Source organism: Crocodylus siamensis, chromosome 15 (genome assembly GCF_052110815.1).
Source record: "Crocodylus siamensis isolate JL-2025a chromosome 15, ASM5211081v1, whole genome shotgun sequence".
NCBI classification, from domain to species: Eukaryota; Metazoa; Chordata; order Crocodylia; family Crocodylidae; genus Crocodylus; species Crocodylus siamensis.
In genome coordinates, this window is record NC_143409.1 from 39356712 (window position 1) to 39375897 (window position 19186).

At 47.2% G+C, this 19186-nt stretch overlaps 1 protein-coding gene across 1 annotated transcript in view; it reads right to left on the reverse strand.

Moving 5' to 3' along the window:
* DUOX2 (dual oxidase 2) overlaps nucleotides 1-19186 on the reverse strand; it is a 37368-nt gene that overhangs the window by 7522 nt on the left and 10660 nt on the right. The window contains exons 6-25 of the mRNA XM_090028610.1: nucleotides 18758-18924; nucleotides 18549-18609; nucleotides 18169-18265; nucleotides 17472-17562; nucleotides 15995-16097; nucleotides 15399-15562; nucleotides 13800-13966; nucleotides 13302-13420; nucleotides 11942-12079; nucleotides 11153-11266; nucleotides 10191-10393; nucleotides 8912-9097; nucleotides 8255-8480; nucleotides 6379-6472; nucleotides 5871-6046; nucleotides 5444-5513; nucleotides 4458-4553; nucleotides 1728-1906; nucleotides 817-1047; nucleotides 309-408 (exon numbers count right to left, since the gene is read on the reverse strand). Of these exons, the coding sequence (XP_089884736.1) occupies nucleotides 309-408; nucleotides 817-1047; nucleotides 1728-1906; nucleotides 4458-4553; nucleotides 5444-5513; nucleotides 5871-6046; nucleotides 6379-6472; nucleotides 8255-8480; nucleotides 8912-9097; nucleotides 10191-10393; nucleotides 11153-11266; nucleotides 11942-12079; nucleotides 13302-13420; nucleotides 13800-13966; nucleotides 15399-15562; nucleotides 15995-16097; nucleotides 17472-17562; nucleotides 18169-18265; nucleotides 18549-18609; nucleotides 18758-18924 (2782 nt within the window). The remainder of the gene's footprint in view (nucleotides 1-308; nucleotides 409-816; nucleotides 1048-1727; nucleotides 1907-4457; nucleotides 4554-5443; nucleotides 5514-5870; nucleotides 6047-6378; nucleotides 6473-8254; nucleotides 8481-8911; nucleotides 9098-10190; nucleotides 10394-11152; nucleotides 11267-11941; nucleotides 12080-13301; nucleotides 13421-13799; nucleotides 13967-15398; nucleotides 15563-15994; nucleotides 16098-17471; nucleotides 17563-18168; nucleotides 18266-18548; nucleotides 18610-18757; nucleotides 18925-19186) is intronic.

Here is a 19186-nt window from a genome sequence, read left to right on the forward strand (position 1 = left end):
TAAACCCAATGCTTGGTGATGGTAGGCCATCCACACCTGTCCCAGCTACACCCACAGTGAACAAGGCAAAGACAGTGCTTTTCTGGGACGGTGTTACTTCACCAATGCAAAGTCATCTCCTAAGGGATATCATTCCACCAAATACCAGCATGTGTCAGGCTGAGAGAGATCTCTCAGGCCATCAGATCCACCTCACTCAGTTCCCTGTGTCAAACCCTCCTTCTTCCATGCTCTTCCCAAACTTTTCAGACAGTTCTACTTTCCTAAGCCAGCCCTTCTCAAGGGCAATGCCTCCTATCCAGGCTTACCCATCATCCATAAAGACATTGGAGAAGAGACAGGACAGAATGCTGAGAGGGCTGACACAGAAGATGTAGACATTCACAACATGGCCCGCGGTGTGAAGAACTGCAGGAGACAGACACAGAGAGTGAGAAGGCAAATACTTTGTCACATTGTGCTGTCATTCTGTGCATGAAACCAAAACACACAACCTGAATAACATTGGCAAAGAGAGCACTGCAGTCAAGCAGTGTCCATTGGCCAGGCAACCTGTTTCCCTTTCTTCCTTCTGAATCATGCTGCAGCACATCAGTTTTCATCTCCTGACCCTGTAAGTTCCACCTGCATCTGCATACTTTTGCTCATGTATCTCCCTCAGCCTGTGTCCAGTGGAGCTGCTCATACGTAAAGGACCCTGTCTCATGCCTGTTCCTAGCTGTGAATGCTAAGTTGCTGGCTTGGATTGATGCTATATTTGCCATCGTACAGAGGCTAGATTGATACTCCCACTTCCTCCCCAAGTAACTAGTCTACCTGAGAAAATCAGGGCTCCCATAGCAATCCAGCGATGGAAATCCACAGCAGCATCAAAGGGGATGTAGTGGTTGAGGAAGGTCTCCCGCAGGAAGGTGATGAGGTTACGGCACATGGTGAGCAGGATGTAGGAGTACATGAAGGAGATGCTGGCTGCTGCCCCTCGTGAAATGATGATGCCAACAAAAGTGGTCTGTGCAATTCCAGTGGGTGGGGATGCAAAGGCGTAATCTGTAGACCAAGCAGGGCCATTGTGTTATGCAGAGAAGGAACTACAGGGCACTGAATACCCAGGCTGTGAATGATACTGCAGAAGGGGCGTGCTCACCCTTTGGGTCTCTCTAGGATACAGGGGCAATAAACCTGCTCATTTCCACATGGGAAGCTGGATGTGGTGCACTGGAGGGGTTTGGCATTAGAAAGCTCATACTCATTTTTTGTTTCTGAGGCCTTCTGGGTGGAAGCCCCAGACTTACCCTCTATGAGACTTGGGGCTGCTCTAACTTATGCCAACAATGCATGGCATCCCCACGGAGCATCATGGCTCTGCTGTGCCCCCTTCCAGTCTGATGTGCTACTCCCCTTCCCCAGGACACTTCTATACTGGTGCAGAATGGTCAGAGCAGGAGCTAGGCCTGCCAGTGAAATATAATCCTTTCTGCTCACTCCACTCTAATGACCAGAAGTAGGTCCCTTTACACTGCTTGGAGGGGTGGGGGGTGTGACACAAGTCTCACTGGAGAGTCCAGGCCCTGTCATCCTGCCATCTAAATGGCTCACAAACTCTACGCACTGCCTCAGTCATGGTCAAGCCTGGGGGGGTGGCTGCAGCCCGAGACAGAGACTTCTGCTGCCCTCCTTTCTGCCAGTGTTTCTGGAACTGGCTGCCTGGACCCTGGCTGGACACTCACAGTATGCTCTCTCCACAAATACACCAGCTGTAATGGCAGAGAACAGGACCACACACACAATGTGGCGCCGATAGTTTTCAATGAAGCGCTTGAAAGTCTGGATCTTCTGCTGAACTTTGCTCCTCTGGTACTTCTTCCTTTGGGCCTCTGTGTATAAATTTGGCTGGTACTGCATTGCCCTAGAAAACATGAACTATGGTTGATCCAACATGGCACAAAGGACCCAACGCTGCACCCTGAAGAATCAAGGGCCAAATTCCAAAGGGCCGCAAAAGGGAGCAGGGTGTAAATCAGTAATATAACCACAGTGACAGTACAGATCCTTGTTGGCAGCAGATCTCCCAAGTACATTTTACAACCCTTGCACAGGGGACACTGACAGCCCTTGTCCCCCTGCATTACCTGTGGCAGGTTAGTGTCTTCCAGGTGTTTGGGGGCAATGTGGCTTGGAGCTGTCTAACAAGGTTGTCTGTGGAGTTTTAGCAATAGGTTAGACGAGGACTTGTATGGGATGGGGTGGATAGAGATGATCCTGCCTTGATCAGGGGGTTGGACTACATGACCCTGAGATCCCATCCATCCCTACTTTTCTATGATTCTATGATTCTGTAGCCTCTATGAAGCAGGAACTTTCTTACTATGTGTCTGTGCCACACCTAAAACTATGTGCAGTACCTAAAACTATATGTCTGCGCAGTACCGAAAACAAGGGAACCTGCCTTTCTTTTTTGTGTTCTTGTGGCACTATCAGAATAAAAACAGTGATAGTCTATGCAAATGTGTATATGGTAATATCAGCAGATAATATTAACCTTACACTGCATTGCACAGAAATCAGTACTCACTAATGAAAATGTATAGAATTAAAGGCAGATAAGATAAGCTTTAACAAGAAGCTATGATAGGGAGTTAATTACGGTAAAAAGAAACCGGGAGGAAACACCCAAGGCATGTGGCAGAAACTAAGAAGTCTAAGGTCGTGTCTAAACTTCAGACTTCCTGTGCTAGGGAATGGCATGGGCAAACATGCCACAACACATGGTGTGTGGCACCTTCCACCCCCAAAGCAGCACAGCCATGTTCATGTGGCCTTGGGGATATTTTAATCAGTGCTGGGGGCTTATTTGTCTGGTCCTCCCACTGTGTGAACCAATGGTGCTATTCCCAATTTAGGAAGTAACACGGTGCACTTTGACAATGCATTGGCAGAGGCAGCTTGCAGTGTAGACACACCCAATGGGAAAGTATGTACCTTCAGATATGTCCTGATATATGTCAGGGCATTAAACAAGTGTCCCTGTTCTTCCTTGGATAAATACTTGTTGTCGCTATAGTAATTGGGTCTCCTTACTCTCCTGCTAATATGGAGAGCAGACCTGGGTTGGGATTAAATGAATGGCAGCACTGGCTTCCAGTAGCACTGACCTGCAAAAAGGACATGATTTTCACAGAGTGGTTCCTTTTATGATTGAAACAGGATTCAGGACTTTTTTTGTAAAGGAAATACAGATGAAAAATCTCTGTATAAGAGAAATAAGGGCAAGAAAAATCCTAATGAGATTTAAAACAAAGCTCAATGGCTTTTGAGAAGGATTCTCTGAGATGTTGCCTTCAAGAGCAAGGTTCCCTTCCAGTCATACATTTCTATTAAACAACAGGATTTGGCAGCCCTGGGACTTCCTGACGGGCCAGGTTCTGACACCCTTTCTTACAGAGGGTAGCAGCTTACTCCTGGAGTAGCACCACTGGCATTCTTAGGCTCCTTAGGGTCTGAGCTGCTCCTCAATGGTGAAGCAATAAACGTTGGAGCCATCTGATCTCAATTAAACTGCTCCTAGGTTCAGGATCTACACTTGTGGCCAGGACAGCAGCAATTTGAGCCAGGGTGGAACAGGCTGGCAGGGCAAATGGTGGGTCAGCCCTGGGCTCCAGGTGGCAGGCAGCTGAGGGTCTAGGCAGGAGGCAGGAGTCTGGCCCCAAGCTGGCTGGGCTGGCCAGTCACAATTTATGCATGTGGTCACTGTCTGCATATGTGTTTCAGTGCAGTGAATTACTGTGCCATAAGATAATACTGTTAGGAGTTAATTAGTTTACTGCATATGTAGACAGTGATGCTTTACTACAGAATTAATTAGTCTACTCCCCAAAAAAGTGAGCATGTAGGTGCACCCAGTCTGAGGAAGGGTGTCAGAAACAGGGGCTTGGCATGTGTATCAGGGGCAGGAGCAGTAACCCCACTCCTGACCCAGGCAGGTGGCTGCCTTCCATTCCTTGAGCTGTTGCTCCAGTTCCAAGGGGACCTAGAATATTCTTCTGTCTTGCTTGAATGGTTGTTTTGCATATAATTTACACCACTTTGATAGAGGCTAGTGGAGAACCAAGAAACATAGATTTCATTGACATTAGGGCTGGAAGGGACCTCATGAGATCATCGGGTCTTGCACATGTTGACTTCTTGGGTCTTGCTTGAGATGCATCAGTAGATGCAAGCCAGGGTTTTGTTTGCTTTGCCAGCTGCAGCATCACATTGGTGGCTCATGTTCATCTTGTAATCAATCATGACACCCAAGTCTCTTTTGGTCATGGTGCTACTGAGTGTAGCATTACACTACCTTACACTGATGGTGCTCATTGAAACAGGGAACATCCTAGCTGCAACAGCCCAACCACCCATAGGATCTCAGGGACTCAGGTCAGACAGGACCCAAGGAGAAAAGATTGGATACTCACTTTCTGCCCAATCTCTTCCTCAGTTCTTGCCCTTGGTGCTCCATGGGCAGCATGGGGATTTCCGAAGTTGGGACTTCATCCCTGTTTGGGACTGTGCTGCCAGGACAGAGTTACATATATTCTAAGGATGCTTCTGGGTATGGGTTTGGATGACACAACATGGGAAACAGACAGGCTTGCTCTCTTCAATGCACTCCAAATAATCCCACTGCCATGGCCAAGTGAGTCATGCTCCCAGATTGTGAGGGCTGAGCCATTCAGGCCCCACCCAGAGGTCCCCTGTAGGTCTCCTGGGTTCTTCCATTGCACTGTGAGGGTATGGCCAGATGAACTAGATATCACAGGGTAAAAGGATTTTCCAACAAGTCAGCTCCTCCCCGATAAATGCCTCCATGTCTTTCCCTGCCCCTCTTTCACTGAGATCTAAGCTACAGTGGCCTAGCCTCTGCTTGCCATGGTGGGGAAGAGTTTGCATTTGGTAGTTACTGCAGAGTAGCTGATGTGCAGTCAAACCTGTCCCCTTTTACTTTGTGGTAAATACTTCATCTACCTACTAACTATGAAACTATGAAACTACCTATGCCGTGAGTGCACCAGATGCACACCATGTCAGGCATCCCAGTTCCCTGAAAGCTAAGGATGTGGGCTTCCACCATTCAGCATAAGCTGAGGTTCCATACTAGAAACTGGAGGTGAAATCCAGAGAGATCTGTCTCTCCTGTGCTTCCCTCTTGGAGCAAACTCCCCAGCCACACAGCGCTGAAGTCACAGGGGGAGAAGGGAGAGGGATGTATTCTCCTCTCTTGGTGCCATCCCACTCCCAGGCACACGCTGGAGCTTCAGAAGCAGCTGCTTACTTTCCCGTCCTGCTGATGGAAAGGCCAGTGTGGAGTGATTTCTGGTGAAAAACTGAAACATAGCGGGCAGGAGGAGTGGAGCAGCAGCAGCTATACGGTAACTATTGGCCAGGGGCATGGAAAGCTTACCCATTGGTCTTGGGTCCATTTATGAAAGAGACACGGTTGTGTAAGTTCTGTTTGAAAACCTCAGGAACACCTTTGGAAAGCAGAAAGGACAAAACCACCTGTTACAAATGGGCAACAATGAAAACACATTTCCAGGGGCCCCCATTGTCTTGCCCTTGCCTCTCTTAAGGGGGGATTTGCCAGGACACACTTTGGACAGTCTGCTCTGCTTAAGAGACGGGCCATCACGAGTTGTACCATGGGAATACTGAGAGCAGAAGCCAAGGTGCTATCTTGTAGAGCACAGTGCCTCATTGATAAGCTACAACCAGCTACACCCAGCTATAGACATAACTTCTTCATGTGCTCATGAGGAAACACGTTGCTCCCACTGTCTGCAATGTCTACAGGCAGTGATGTAACCCAAAACTCCCTACCCCACACCAACCTTTGATGCAGAGCTGGGTGAAGCGGAGCTCCCTGTCATGGTCCCGCAGCATGTAATGAAAATCCTCCCATGTCAGCTCGTCCTTGTCCTGAAACCCCGAGGCCCTGAACATGGAGTCAGTGACTTGCTCTATCTGATCCCTCGAGAGGCAGTTGTTGGAGATCTCAATGAAAGACCTAGAGAAAAATGCAAAGTTGGGAGCTCCAGAACAAAACAACCCATTCTCAGAAAGCATCAACATGGACCCTCCTGCATATGATGCAGCCGACCAGTTTCAGGAATGATTTACAGAGTGGCTTCTGTTGGGGTTGCAAGACTGTCACTTCAGTCCTTCAAATGAAACTAGACAGAGCCCCAAGAGTATCAATCACAGAGGAAAAATGGGTTCTGAGTACAGGGTTGGTGATGTCCAATATAGGACACTGGGAAGTTGAAGCACCCAAGATTAGTGACCACTATTGAAAAAAAGGAACTATGTATCTCATTAGTTTATAGACAGCAACAATACCTCAGCATCCTTAGAAACTCCTCCTTTGAGAGAAACCCATTCCCATCAATGTCATACATTCTGAACATCAGCTTGGACTTCTCTTTTGAGGTGCCTGGGAAGGAAGGAGAGAGATGGAGTAAAAAATATTTTCTCTTTCTAGAGCCTCTTGCTACAGAGCTGGTCAAAGTGTTTTCAAAGACTCTTGTGGAGATTACAGGTCTATAGCATCAGTAATTGTCCTCAATGTGAAAAGGAGCCAAGAAGCATAGTGATGACAAGAAATTAAAGCCTTTCAGCTATTTATATTTGGCTATATTTGCTCCTCTTCTGCTCAATTGCCACAAGGGCTATTGCATGTGAGGTTTACTACCACAAAGCCATCTAAAGAGCAAATCTTAAACTTGATGGCAAATTCTGTCTTGTATGTTCAGATATAAGATTCCTAATCCAACATATGTTAATTAGCCATATAATTCCTCATATCAGAAGCAGAAACAACAAGTGATATCTGAAATAACCAATGCATCACAAATTTGAATATTTATGACAACCAAGAACAAACCCCCCACAACTACTCCCAGATTCACTGTGAGACTCTGGGAATAATTATGAATAGCAAATAAAACAGAAAAATCACAACACAATGGTCACAGACAATTTACAAGCGAAAGAAGAAGCAAGCTTGACCAAATTAATTATTTGCTGTGAACCGTTCACTGAGCTTGTATTTCAGTAATCATCACAGAGCAATGATTTCCTGGAAGTCCTATCTAGATTAATTAAGGTTGTGTGTTCCTCCCCAGCATGGGGCTATATGGTGGAGCAGAGTCTGATACTACTGATGCTGGTCTCGTCTTCCAACACACTTTCCTGGTATTCTCATTCCCATGGAGAGCCAGGGACAACCAAACCAAATATCAGCCAGCTCTGACAAGGAGAAGAGATTGCCTTCTCCACATCCATAGCTGAAGGCGTTATGTTTGTCCATGTTATAAATAAATGACTTCAACCACGAGTGTGGGAATGAGTGCTGCCAGACTGGCACGCAGAGAACATATTGTAAACATAAAGTAAAACTATACGTGCATTGACATTAGCAGGTTCAACAGAAAGTAACTTTAGATTCACATGTGCAGATTCAATATGTGGACATATCGCACAGAAGACAGTCGCATAACTAAAAGAGGGGGACGAGGGCATTCACCCTGGGTGCCCAGCCTGGGGAAGGAAAGGACACAAAAACAACAGCTGTCACACTGCTGGCCGAGCTACAGGTACTGCCCACTGCTCCCCAGAATGCAGAACTGCCCGGTTAAGCTGCTTGCTGAAGGCCACTCCAGACAGGAGCAGAAATGCCAAGCAGTCCTTTCTTGTTAATTAACAAGCTGATGTCTCTATCAACCTCTCTGAAACTAGTGTAGAGAATTGGACCCCGATTGAGGAAAGTATTTAAGCATATGGTCAAACCCATGCCTACTCATACTTCAGCACCTGATTACATTTAAACACTTGCTTATGGGCTGTTCTGAATTGAGGCCTTGGGTTATCATGCTTCATACACATCACTAGCAGAGGGAAACTCAGACTAGGCTGGGATTTTAGCTGCACTGGGCTCCCAAACCTGAAGAAACAGGGTTGAGGTATCAGACTGAAACACCTCGCTTTTGTAAGTCCTAGTGGACTGCAATCGTTACAGGCAGGCAAGATCTTCACTTCACGTTTCATTTGAAAAGTGGACCATGAAATGCTTCAGCTCACTTTTGGGGGTGGGAAACCAGTGCATGGATGACAGAGGAACAGTTTACATGGAGCTGTGATTTCAGCAAGATAGCCCCTTTCACTATAACAAGTCAGTGACTTCTCCCACAGCCCTCCAGCTAACATGGAGTCTCACCTTTCATGAAGATCACCAAGATGTCCAGGAACTCCTGGAAGGAGATATACCCATTGCCGTCTTTGTCAGCAAGGGAGAACATGGACTCCACAAACATGGAGTGGGGCTTGAGCCCCAGGGACTCAGCAAACTCAACACTGCTCAGCTCACACTTCAGAGATTCTTTTGCTTTTTGGGATGTTTCAAAGTTGAGGTCTCCAGCATCTGCCTTGTCAATGTCCAGCACCTGCCATATGAGACCCAAATAATGATAATATTTAGCACTATAAAAAGCAGAACCATGTTCATCCAAGTGTCTTGTGTTCTACCCCAGAAAAAATGGCAGTTTTCCCTCTACCTCCCAGCTAAGACTGAATAGCAGAGGCTGCAGTAAAGTTTCATCTTATTTTAAAACAACATTTAGGAACATTTACTGATATGTTCATGATGTAATTAAAGAACTGTTCCGTCTTGGAAATCAAATGATAATATTTCAGCATTGCCATTTCCTTGATCTCCTGTGAACAAAAAAATCCTTCAAACATTATATTCCTCATGTGTGGTTTACTAATGTTCTCATGCAATCAGGGCAGTAACACTGAATGTTTAAGTCAATATAAGCACCAGCCTTCTATTTATCTTAAAGTCGTCACATTCACCCCTTGGTACTATACATACCTGGGCAAATAAATGCCTGAAGAAAGTTTCAAGAACCTGCTTCCTTTGTTCTTTGGTAACAGCCCTTTTTAGCATGTTTTGTTCCTTCATGTCAGTTATGTTGAGAGCCAGACCTTTCATTTCCAGGTAGGCCTTCAAATGCCCAGTGAAGTCACTTCGCTCTGCCTCTCCATTGAAAAACAACACCTAGAAAAGTAACCCCACACAATGAGACTGTGAGTAGGACCCATTTTTAGCTAGACAGGGAGAGTGTCATGGTAAGATATCTTTAGTGCACAGAGCAAAACACAGTTCTTGGGAGGCTTGTAAAATATGTTTCCCCTTTCCAATGCTGTTTGAACAGAGACACACAGGCCCAGCCTTTAAACAAACCTAATTTACCCTACAGGTGACACTCCTATTTCCACAGGAACAATACTGGGCCACTATTGAGGGAAGGCTGCAGCTTCTTGTAATAAAAGACCAGCATTTGCGAGGCCCATCTGAAAGATTCTCTATTGTATCTGCTCCCCTTGAACCAGACCAGCAAATGCTTTCCTATGTATATATGGCTGCTATTTAGTGGGACAAGACTATCTGTCATTAACAGTGTTCATTCTTCACATACCAGAGAGTGGAAATGTAGGACCTAAAAAAATTATACAACAGAGCAATGTCTACTCTGGAAATGGAACTGTCCACCTGTTCCCTTGACTTACGGCTAAGCACTCTTCTGATATTTATTGAAAGCTTATCTAGAAAGTGAAAGCTTTGTGGCTTGGCCCAAAGTCACATTGATTGAAATGAATATTTGTTACACCTCACAGACCTGGAAGAAGGTCTTCGCAGAACAAAGTATGGATATTATCACTTACTGGCCTTGACACATTATAAGGCATCAGAACTCACGGTTATAAAGCTACATCCCCATAATGGACTGTGGGCTTCCAAGAACATGACACAGGGCACGTCTATACAAAATGCTTAATGTGCTGTAGCCTAACACTGCGCCATAGTGTGTCAGGCAAAAACCATGCTAATACACTACTGCACAGTAGTATTAGGCTACTGGGCAGTAAGCATCACAAAAAAACCCCATGCACCGGTGTTACTATGCAGTAACTGTAGTTACTGTGCATTTAGTTAGTACTTCATTAAGCAAGCACTAAACTAAATGTGCAGTAACTTCTGTACATTAATGAATGTGTAGAAGCACCCACAGTGTGGGGGATACATTTCTTGTGATAGGTATAGTAAAGTGGAGAGCTACAAGCCACATGTCATGGGTCACACTACGTACCAGGTCATACTCCTTGGGAATCTTTAGGAGTAGAGCTTTGTTCCCTTTGTTGTTGGACAGGATCATGTCCAGCTGCTGTTGAGCGTGGAGGCTGATGCTTCGAATCACCGACAACCGGCTGTCCAGAACTTTGATCATCTTGTCCGAATGGAGCTGAATGTAGATGAGATAGCTGTCTGTCTTGGGCCCTTGCCACTCCAAGGCTGAGGGGAGAGAACAGTCAGTTGAGAACATGATCTTTGAATGTCAGCAAACTCCTCTCTTCACTGGGACAGTGGTCTCTGCACCCAAGGGGTTCATGGGGCTTGTGGGAAGAGGTTGGAAACTTCACTAATCAAACAATAAACAGCAGTGACATTGCATTGCTGCAGAAGTGGAGCCTAATTCTGAAGTCACAAGAACTGGTTCTACCTTGATGCATCTCTACTGTCCTTAGTGTAGTTAATTCTGATTTACACCAGTGTGAGAGAGATCAGGATCAAGCTATTGGCTCAATTTTTAAGAGTGTTATAGACCTGTCATCTATACATTACTGAGTAACCCACATCCATGAACTGTGTTGGGACATAAAATACCCATATTAAGGGAAAAATCCTCTTCTTCTAGAAACAGGACTGTCAGGGCATCTGGGATGAGACCAGTCAAGCAGATCTGAGAAGAATTTTAACCCAAATTGACAATGCAGGATAAAATCTCCAGGATCTTTCCAGCTTCTACAGCAAATGTCTACAGACTGTGGTGGGGCCAACATGTGAAGCTCCCTCCAACTGAAGGAGCCCAGCCCCAGGAGAGGAGTTATTGCTGTCCCCGCACTGTCCTAGGTTATGAAAGCAGCTGGCTGTGGAGCACAAGGTGTTTGATGGGGAACTCTGGCTATTGAGGAATCACCCACTGCATGTCACTCCAAGGAGCTTGGGTTTCCTGTCACAGGCCCTGGGGCCAACCCAGGATGGCTGCCTTACCACATGTTCCCTCACTGGATGTCTCCCTCTTCACACTGGTGTTCTGCTCTCTCTTCAGCTTCTTGAAATCTCTCTTGCGGAAAGCAGCAACAAGCCAGGCAATGAATAAACTTACTAGGGAGGCAAAGGAGCAGGAAAGAGAGAAATGAGATACAAAACCACTTATTTTTTGGCCAATAAGCCCTGGTGGCTACCTTGGTGAGTTAAAAATAATCCTTTCTAGAGATGGTGCTGAGGAAAGAATTTACTACAGCTCCCATCAGGATCACCCACTGTGGCATGTTCCAGCTACAGATAACTTTATTTGATTCCAATGTCTTTATCCGAATAATATTAGCATCTGCAATCACCCTATTTGATTCCAAGCAGAGCCTCCAGTCCATCACTTTGGGTACCACACCAGAGGCTCCTGCTTCTGCTGGGGTATGAGGTATGTTTTATGAGATATGAGGTCACTTCCATCTGGCCATAGTGTCATAGATTAGATTAAAGCACTCTGAGCTGAGTGAGGCAGGAACTATCACTGAGGCAGAGCCTGCTTCTGAAAGCTTTACTCCCTCTCTCCCCCACCAAGACTGCCATGGGGCCTGAAGATACTCAGTAGATAATTCCTGCCTGGCAGGATTGGGCTGTTACAGGAATAGCTGACACCTATAAACAAAAGGCCAGTTCCTGAGGAAGGCTGTTGGTAATTCCCACTGACACTATCTGGAGTGCCAAGTGCTCAGTACCCACGATGACTTGTCCCCCATCAGGATATCAGCAAAGGAAGCCAAGACTGAAGCGAACCTAGAGGCAAGCAGCAAAGGACGACGATAATAATCCCAAACCCAGCACCGCTGCCTTCGAAGTAGTTCAGCACAACTAGGGGTTTGCAGTTGGTCAGACGTTCTGCTATTAATTGCTCAGTTTGACGGCACGGAGCCCCTGGTAGGTGAAGAGAAAAGGACATGAATGCTGTGTTGCTCACCCAGCTTGTGCACTCTCCCTTTAAGAATACATTCCCCAAGGGTCAATGATAGGGTTTCCTTAATGTCTGGGAGATCTTTGGGCAGTTAAGAGAGTCTTGACCCTACATTTAACTCAAAGGTCTCTGGAAGCTGAATCCTTGCTGTCAGTTGTGAGAACTGGAGTCTCTGCTAAAGTCCCTTTCTAATGCAGCACAGAATTGCTTTTTAATACTCAGGATTTCTCGCAGAGAGGTGTTCCACAGCATGATCTGGATAGATAGAGAGGTTGGCCTAGATGACCTCTGTAGGTCCCTTCCAGCCCTACTTCTCTGTGCTTCTATTCTCAGCTCTTCTGAGAAACCGCAAAATGCACTGCATGCTTCTTGGCCTTATCCTATGAGTTATGAATACTTTGTGGTGGGTGGGACCCTGGGACAGGTGCTTGGCTGCTTTTCAGCATTAGTTCTGCATATTAAGATGATGAAGGGAGCATGTTGCAATTCTGGAAATCATTTCAGGTTCAGTTACCTATTGCAGGATTTGCATATTTAAAAAAGAATCAATAAACCTTCTGAAAAAGGACAGAAGGAATGTAATAAAAAATGTTTTCATTGTAAATTAATAACTTTATGGGGCAGGGCATAGCAAAAAATACAATGCAAAATACCAGCTGACATTATGGGCCATAACACACATGAAGAATCTGCCAAATTCCTGCCAGGCTAAAAACAGTTAAGAAGGAGGGACCACAATACCACAGAAAATGAGGAAGAGTCATAGGGCAGGAACCTCTATTGGTTGGGCTCCCATATTTTGCCAATACCCAGAATGTTCTTCATGCTCATACACTGCTGACAGCAGGGGCATGAAGTCTAGGCCACATCTATGAGTGAACATTACAAGGGACCTTTCCAGAACCTAGGTAAAAATTATGGAAATTCAGGCCAGCTTGGTAGCTTTCATTCAGCCCTCATCCTCTTGTTGATGGATGCAAAGGTATACAGTAGAGGGTAGTCACAAAGTACAGTATCTGGGTTTTATCTTAGCAGAAGGCTCCTTTAGTGAGCTAGTGAGTGTTGTGGGAACTGTGTCAGATTGTGTTGTCCAGTCCCAGGATGTTCTGTCCTATGACAAAAGTTCTGAAGGGACCCTGGCTGCCCTGAGCCATTAGCATAGCATTGCAGAAGGAAAGTACTCACCGTTATTCAAGAAAAAGACCCTGTCCTGGATTTGACTTGAATTCACATTGGCGACAGAAGCAAGGACATTATAGAATGTGGTGTTTTGGATCTCTTGAATTTCTTTTTCTGTGAATAACCTGAGGAAAGGACCATGGAAACATCAGAGAGGACACAGCCTGCATCCTGCCTCACTTCACCTGGAGAGTCCAAGGACTACATATCATGGACTCTGAGTACTAGACCCATGCTGCACCATGTTAGGAAGTAGCCAAGGGGCCATGGCAGCTTTTTAGGGGATGAATGACAGGCTGCAAGACTGACTCCTGTTTCAGCCACAGATCCCTACTGGAGTCCACTTTCATTGTCCATCTGGCTGCACCATTATTTTCCAGGCCCGTTACTGTGAATGATAGGATTCAAAATGGGAAGGATGCTATCACAGCTTGCCCCGGAGTGCAGTGTTCCAGAAAAACACCAGGCATTACTACACGTGATCACCACTAGAGAGACATTTACCCATTCTTTGTGTTTTCAAACCAAAACCTGTCCCCATTTCGCAAACGCTCAAACTGGTCCCGGATGATGGCTCTGAAGAGGGATCCATTGCTTTCCAGCATGCCTCCAAGGAGGAATTCCAGCTTGGAGGTGTCATTGTTGTACATGGCAGCTACCTCTGTTAGGACCTGTAGAACAAATACAAGCATTAGGAAAGTCTGCCAAAACTCAGCCCTACGCATATGCAGGTCTGTGATTAGAAAAATGTGTGTGTATCAGAAAGCCTTGGAAAATGTCAACAGCCCTTGACACATGTCATTGGGTCTCATGGCAAAGTCAGATGGTAGTGGACATTGTCAAGGGCAGCCATCCATGTAAGTCTGTATGGGTGCCATAGCCTTTCTATGGCCTCTATCCTGCTTCATCCAATGATTTCAAGGAATTGACTGTGTGGAACAACCAAGTGCCTGTTCCCTTGGGTCACTCTGCTCCAGGGGATGGAAAAATCCCACCACGCTTCCTTCTAGCATGTCTACAGAAAATTTTAGCTGCCCCATGGCCCTCAGGAGAACTCCTGTGCTTTCCTGTTGGGACTTGTTTCAAATAAATTCCAACCTCCCCTGCAATCCCTTCCTGGTACTGGAGCCACCAGAAGATCACCATAGCCTCCTTTTCTAAAGAGTTAGACTCTTCTGTGTACAACCATGGCTGCAGCTGGATCCTGATGTTTGGATTAAAAGATTCCCCAACCAGCATGTCACTACTGGAATAGCAGACAGTGCAGCAGCTGGGTGGGGTGATGGGGCTGGTGATTCCCACTCACCAGTAAGATCCTGGCAAGAAGGTTGAAAAGAAGAACAAGGAAAATATATACAGTGTTCTTGGCCTTTACTGTTTAACAGACTAAGAGCCTGATCTCATAAGGAATAGGAAGTCTGTGAGGGAGGAGGGTAGGCGGCACCACACACATTTGGGTCCATGGCTTTGTATCAGCCAGTGCTCATCATGGTACCACTCTAGCCCACCATGATACATATGTCATTCCAAGCCTTGGTGCTGGAGCAGCAGCAATGCACATGAGAAGTGGAGTGCACACAGGGGTGGGTAGCAGTGGCACCAGCTTTGGCTCAGAGCTCAACCCCAGGGCAGGGAAGGTGACAATAGGAGTCAAAGAACACCATGTCCTCGATACTAGTTTGCAGCTGTGAACCTCCATCCCACAGCTATCCATGCGCTGATTTCTCTCTGGCCAGTTCTAAACCTAGACTGAGATCTGAATTACAGCCTGGTTTTATCCGGGTTGAACTGTGACATTCTGGAGGGCTATAACTATGTGATCAACATAGTTATTTCACTGCAACTATGCCAGCTATGCAGCTATCCCTGGATACAAAAGCTTTGTCCCAGTAGACCTCATTCCCTTTCCCTAGAGGAATAAGCTGTCCAGAAGGAGCACTTCTGTGCCCATATGACTGTGCCCATACTGTGGGGGGGAGAAGGTGTACCGCTTGCCTGCCCAGCGGCAGATAAAAGCAAATAATTTGTCTGTGAAAGCCAAGGCTCAACAGATGGCAGTAGAAGCCCCCACTGTAGGTTCATGACATCTCAAGGTTATCTGACCTGTCCATCCACATCGGTAATGAAATCCATCCAGTTCTGGACAGGGGCTAACCCAAAGAGCTCCCGGGCCTTATTGTAAGTGGGCAAGCCAAAGTCTCGCCCCCGGTGGATCCAGCTGGCCACGAAGTCGGTGCGGGAATACTTCAATGGCCCATACCAGTAGTCTGCAGAGCCCAAAGAGAGGAGGTAAAGTTATGGCAATGTATATGCAACCTCCAGTGATCACCCTGCCTGTGCCAGACAGCTGGGGCCTGCTACACACTGGCCTTTGCCCTCACCAAACTCCCTCTTCCCTGTGAAGATCATCTCCCAGTATGGCACAGGAAGGCCTTACAGGACAGGAAGTGAGCACAGTGACTTCCATGCTGTTACTTGTTGGGATGAGACTGTCTGTCCAGATGCCACGATTCCTGAGGACATGTCTACACTGCAACCAGACATGAAGCCCCAGCTGCACCAGCTTCAGCACAGAACTGTATGGACCTACTAGTGCCTTGGGGACTTGCTCATGACCCTGTGGCTCCTCTGCAATGGACACCCACCAGAACTGCTGACAAGGATAGATGCTCAGATAAATAGCAACCATTACAACATACCTCGGAGGTCTTCCACCACAATGTTGTCCTCCCTTTCTGCGATCTGGGAGCTCATTCCCAGCAGCAGGTCATCCACATCCTTTGATGTCTGGAGATTGGGGTTCTAAACAGGAGTGGGAAAAGTCATGGATTCATTAGGGTGCAAGGCTAGGCAATGTAGTGACTTTAATGTCTGCCTGACCTGGCACCTAAAGAAACAGTGGCTCGTATATTGTGTGATCCTCCAGCCTGACCTCCTGTGTCTCATAGGTCAGGGCATTTCTTTCAGTTGCTGCTGGATTTAGCCCAGTGACCCATGTTTGGCTAAACCTTCTCTTCCAGAGAGGCATGCAGTCTAGATCTGAAGACATCAAGAGACAGAGAACCCAATACTCCCTATGACTCATAACTAATAAGTTATGAAGAGACGCTGAGGGAACTGGACTTATTTAGTCTAGAGGAGTGAAGACTGAGAGGGGATTTAATAGCAGCCTTCGACTACCCAAAGGGGGGTTCCAAAGAGGATGGAGCTGAACTGTTCTCAGTGGTGGCAGATGGCAGGACAAGGAGCAATAGGCTCAAGTTGCAGCAAGGGAAGTTTAGGTTTTATATTAGGAAAAGCTCTCTCACTAGAAGGGTGGTAAAACACTGCAACAGGCAACCCAGATGGTAGTGGACTCCCCCTCCTTGGAGGTTTTTAAGACCCAGCTAGACAAAGCCTTGTCTGGGATGATCTAGTTGAGGATGGTCCTGCTCTGAGCAGGGGTTTGGGCTTGATGACCTCCTGAGGTCCCTTTTAACCCACTTTTTCTATAATTCTGTTTAAAAAATAGTCAAAATGGTAAAAAATATTATCTCATTAGTCGTGTAGTCATCATAATTAAATGTATGTCTCCTATTCAGATTCATGAAACAAAAATCTAGCCTAGTGAAGCATGCCTCCAATTCACCCAATGCTTCACTGTCAGTCATTTTTACATCTGAGTTAATATCACCACACCTGAGTTAAGGCTTTTAACTAGAGCTAAAAACATTCTGAATGTTTGTAAAATGGGAGAGATATGCCCAGTAATGGCTAAGAGACAGCAACATTGCAGAAGGAAGAATAGTTTGAATAGTGAAACATCAAGGCCCTTGCAAAGGAGAGAGGGTTATTAATATCTGTGGAGTGGACAGACATTAGCAAGGATCAGGGTGATGATAGTTGTTGATTCAAAAATTTGGGCAGAGCAGGAATCAAGGGGTGGAGGGTGCACCTGCATCAATGCAACCTCCCCGGATTCGCCCCCATTCAGAAGGCAAGGGTGTACTAGAACATCAAGCACCTGCTGTGCAGTAACATGGAGCAACTACCTAAATCCTTTTCTCATTCCTACCCAGCCTGTCCCTGGAACCTTCCTGGCTGCAGCAGTGAGGACAGGACTTGACCCTCCATTTATGTATCCTGACTTTGCCCAAGGCATCCCCAAAAACCCTGTCCATCCTAGCACCGCTTTACCTTTCTCCTCCAGTAGTTGTTGCAGAGCCGCAAAGCTGATGGTTGATTTTTGTCTTGGTCGATCACTCTCCGAAAATTGCACTGTTTGTCTCTGAAATGGAAGAGAAGGAGTGAGGCCACACAGCCCTTTCTGTGCCAGGCAGCACTGTGTGGTTGGGAGGGGGTTCTGCTGGCACTGCTGTGTTCTGCAGAGCTTATCTGCTGCTTGCTAGTGTCCAAGCCTGCAGGAGATGGTCCTGGGTGAAGAAAGCAACTCTCTGCTGCTGGGGTCTAGGCCTGCTATTTTCTCTACAGACAGGTGGTCAGGGGAAGGGCCTTGGAGGAGATGAGTGGGAGCTGCTGCATGCCCATGGGTTTGTGTGGCATAAACTGCATGGTACACATCTGCTTGGGACAAGCAACATCGCAGACCTGCTGGTGCCCAGTCTTTGTACAGTGTGCTTTTTAGGGCTGAGGTCACAGCCCTGCTGCCAGGAGCTGGTAAGCAAGCTCTGGAAGGAAGCACAGGAGGGTGGGGCCTGAAGGTGTCAGGGTGAATCTGCGGGCTGAAGGAGGGAGGGTGGATGCTGCAGTCTGACTTGTGCAGGACTTCAGGGTTGGTACCATAAAAGCATTGACAGTGCCCACCTAACTCTATGGCCTTAGGTGACCAGCACCATGACCCAGCATGCAGAATGCACAGACTCCCCATATCTACCTCATGTAGATGCCAGGGGGCACCATGGTGGCCAAGATGTGCTCTGCAGCTGCCAGGAATTCAGGCGACAGGCTGGGATCCACGTGCTGGCTGTAACCTGAAGCATGAAATACAGTTGTTGTGCCCCAGCACCTGAAGGGGTGAATGGAGAAGATCCCGGTGCCCCTCCCTCTGCTCTCCTTGCTCACTGCACCCCCTGACTCCTCAGACTTCGTTGTGCTCCTGCTGGCTCCCTGCCCCTCTTTGCTTCCCCCATGCTCTGCAGTGTCTCTGCACTCCCCCTTGCACCTCCTGCTCACTACCTTCTGGCTCTATCCTCCATGCAATGCCCCACTTCCTCTCAGGGTCCCCCTGCCCCAGATCTAGCCCCCACACCTCACCTTTATATGATGAGATGCTTTCCCCCAGCCATGCCGGCAGCCACTCATACAGCACAATGTTCTAGGGAAGAGAGGAGGAAACTGAATCAGTGTGAGACCCAGCAGGGCCCAGCATGGGAGCCCAGGGAGGGTGACTATTGCTGGGGCTCCCCCATGAGCTGGCCCCTCCACACAGACCTTACTCGACCCTTCCCCCCAAGCTGCCTCACCTGGTAGGTGGCAATGACCCACTTGCGTGTGTGCTGGAACAGATCCTCGTCTGACCAGCTGGGGTTATTCTGGCGCAGCTTCGATGCCTGGTAGTTGTGGTAGCGGAACCACATGATGCTCTGGGCCTGTAGCAAAGGGCTCTCGTTCCCTTTGGCATTGCCAAAGTCTGCAACAATCACAGAGCCTGTCAGGAACCAATCTCAGTGCACAAGGGCACAGACAGGTTGGCCCATATAAGACTTCCCTTGGGCAGTGGGGAGGGAAGTCATCGAAGAGGTGAGGTGCTTGGGGCTGTGTGCTGGCACTGGGCACAGGGCCCAGTAGTACCCAAAGGCTGCCAACCTGTCTTTATGCTAAGGGAGCAAAATGGATATAGTCTGCATTGCAACCTTCCCACTGATGTGCCCTGTCTCCAGCCCTGCCACTGC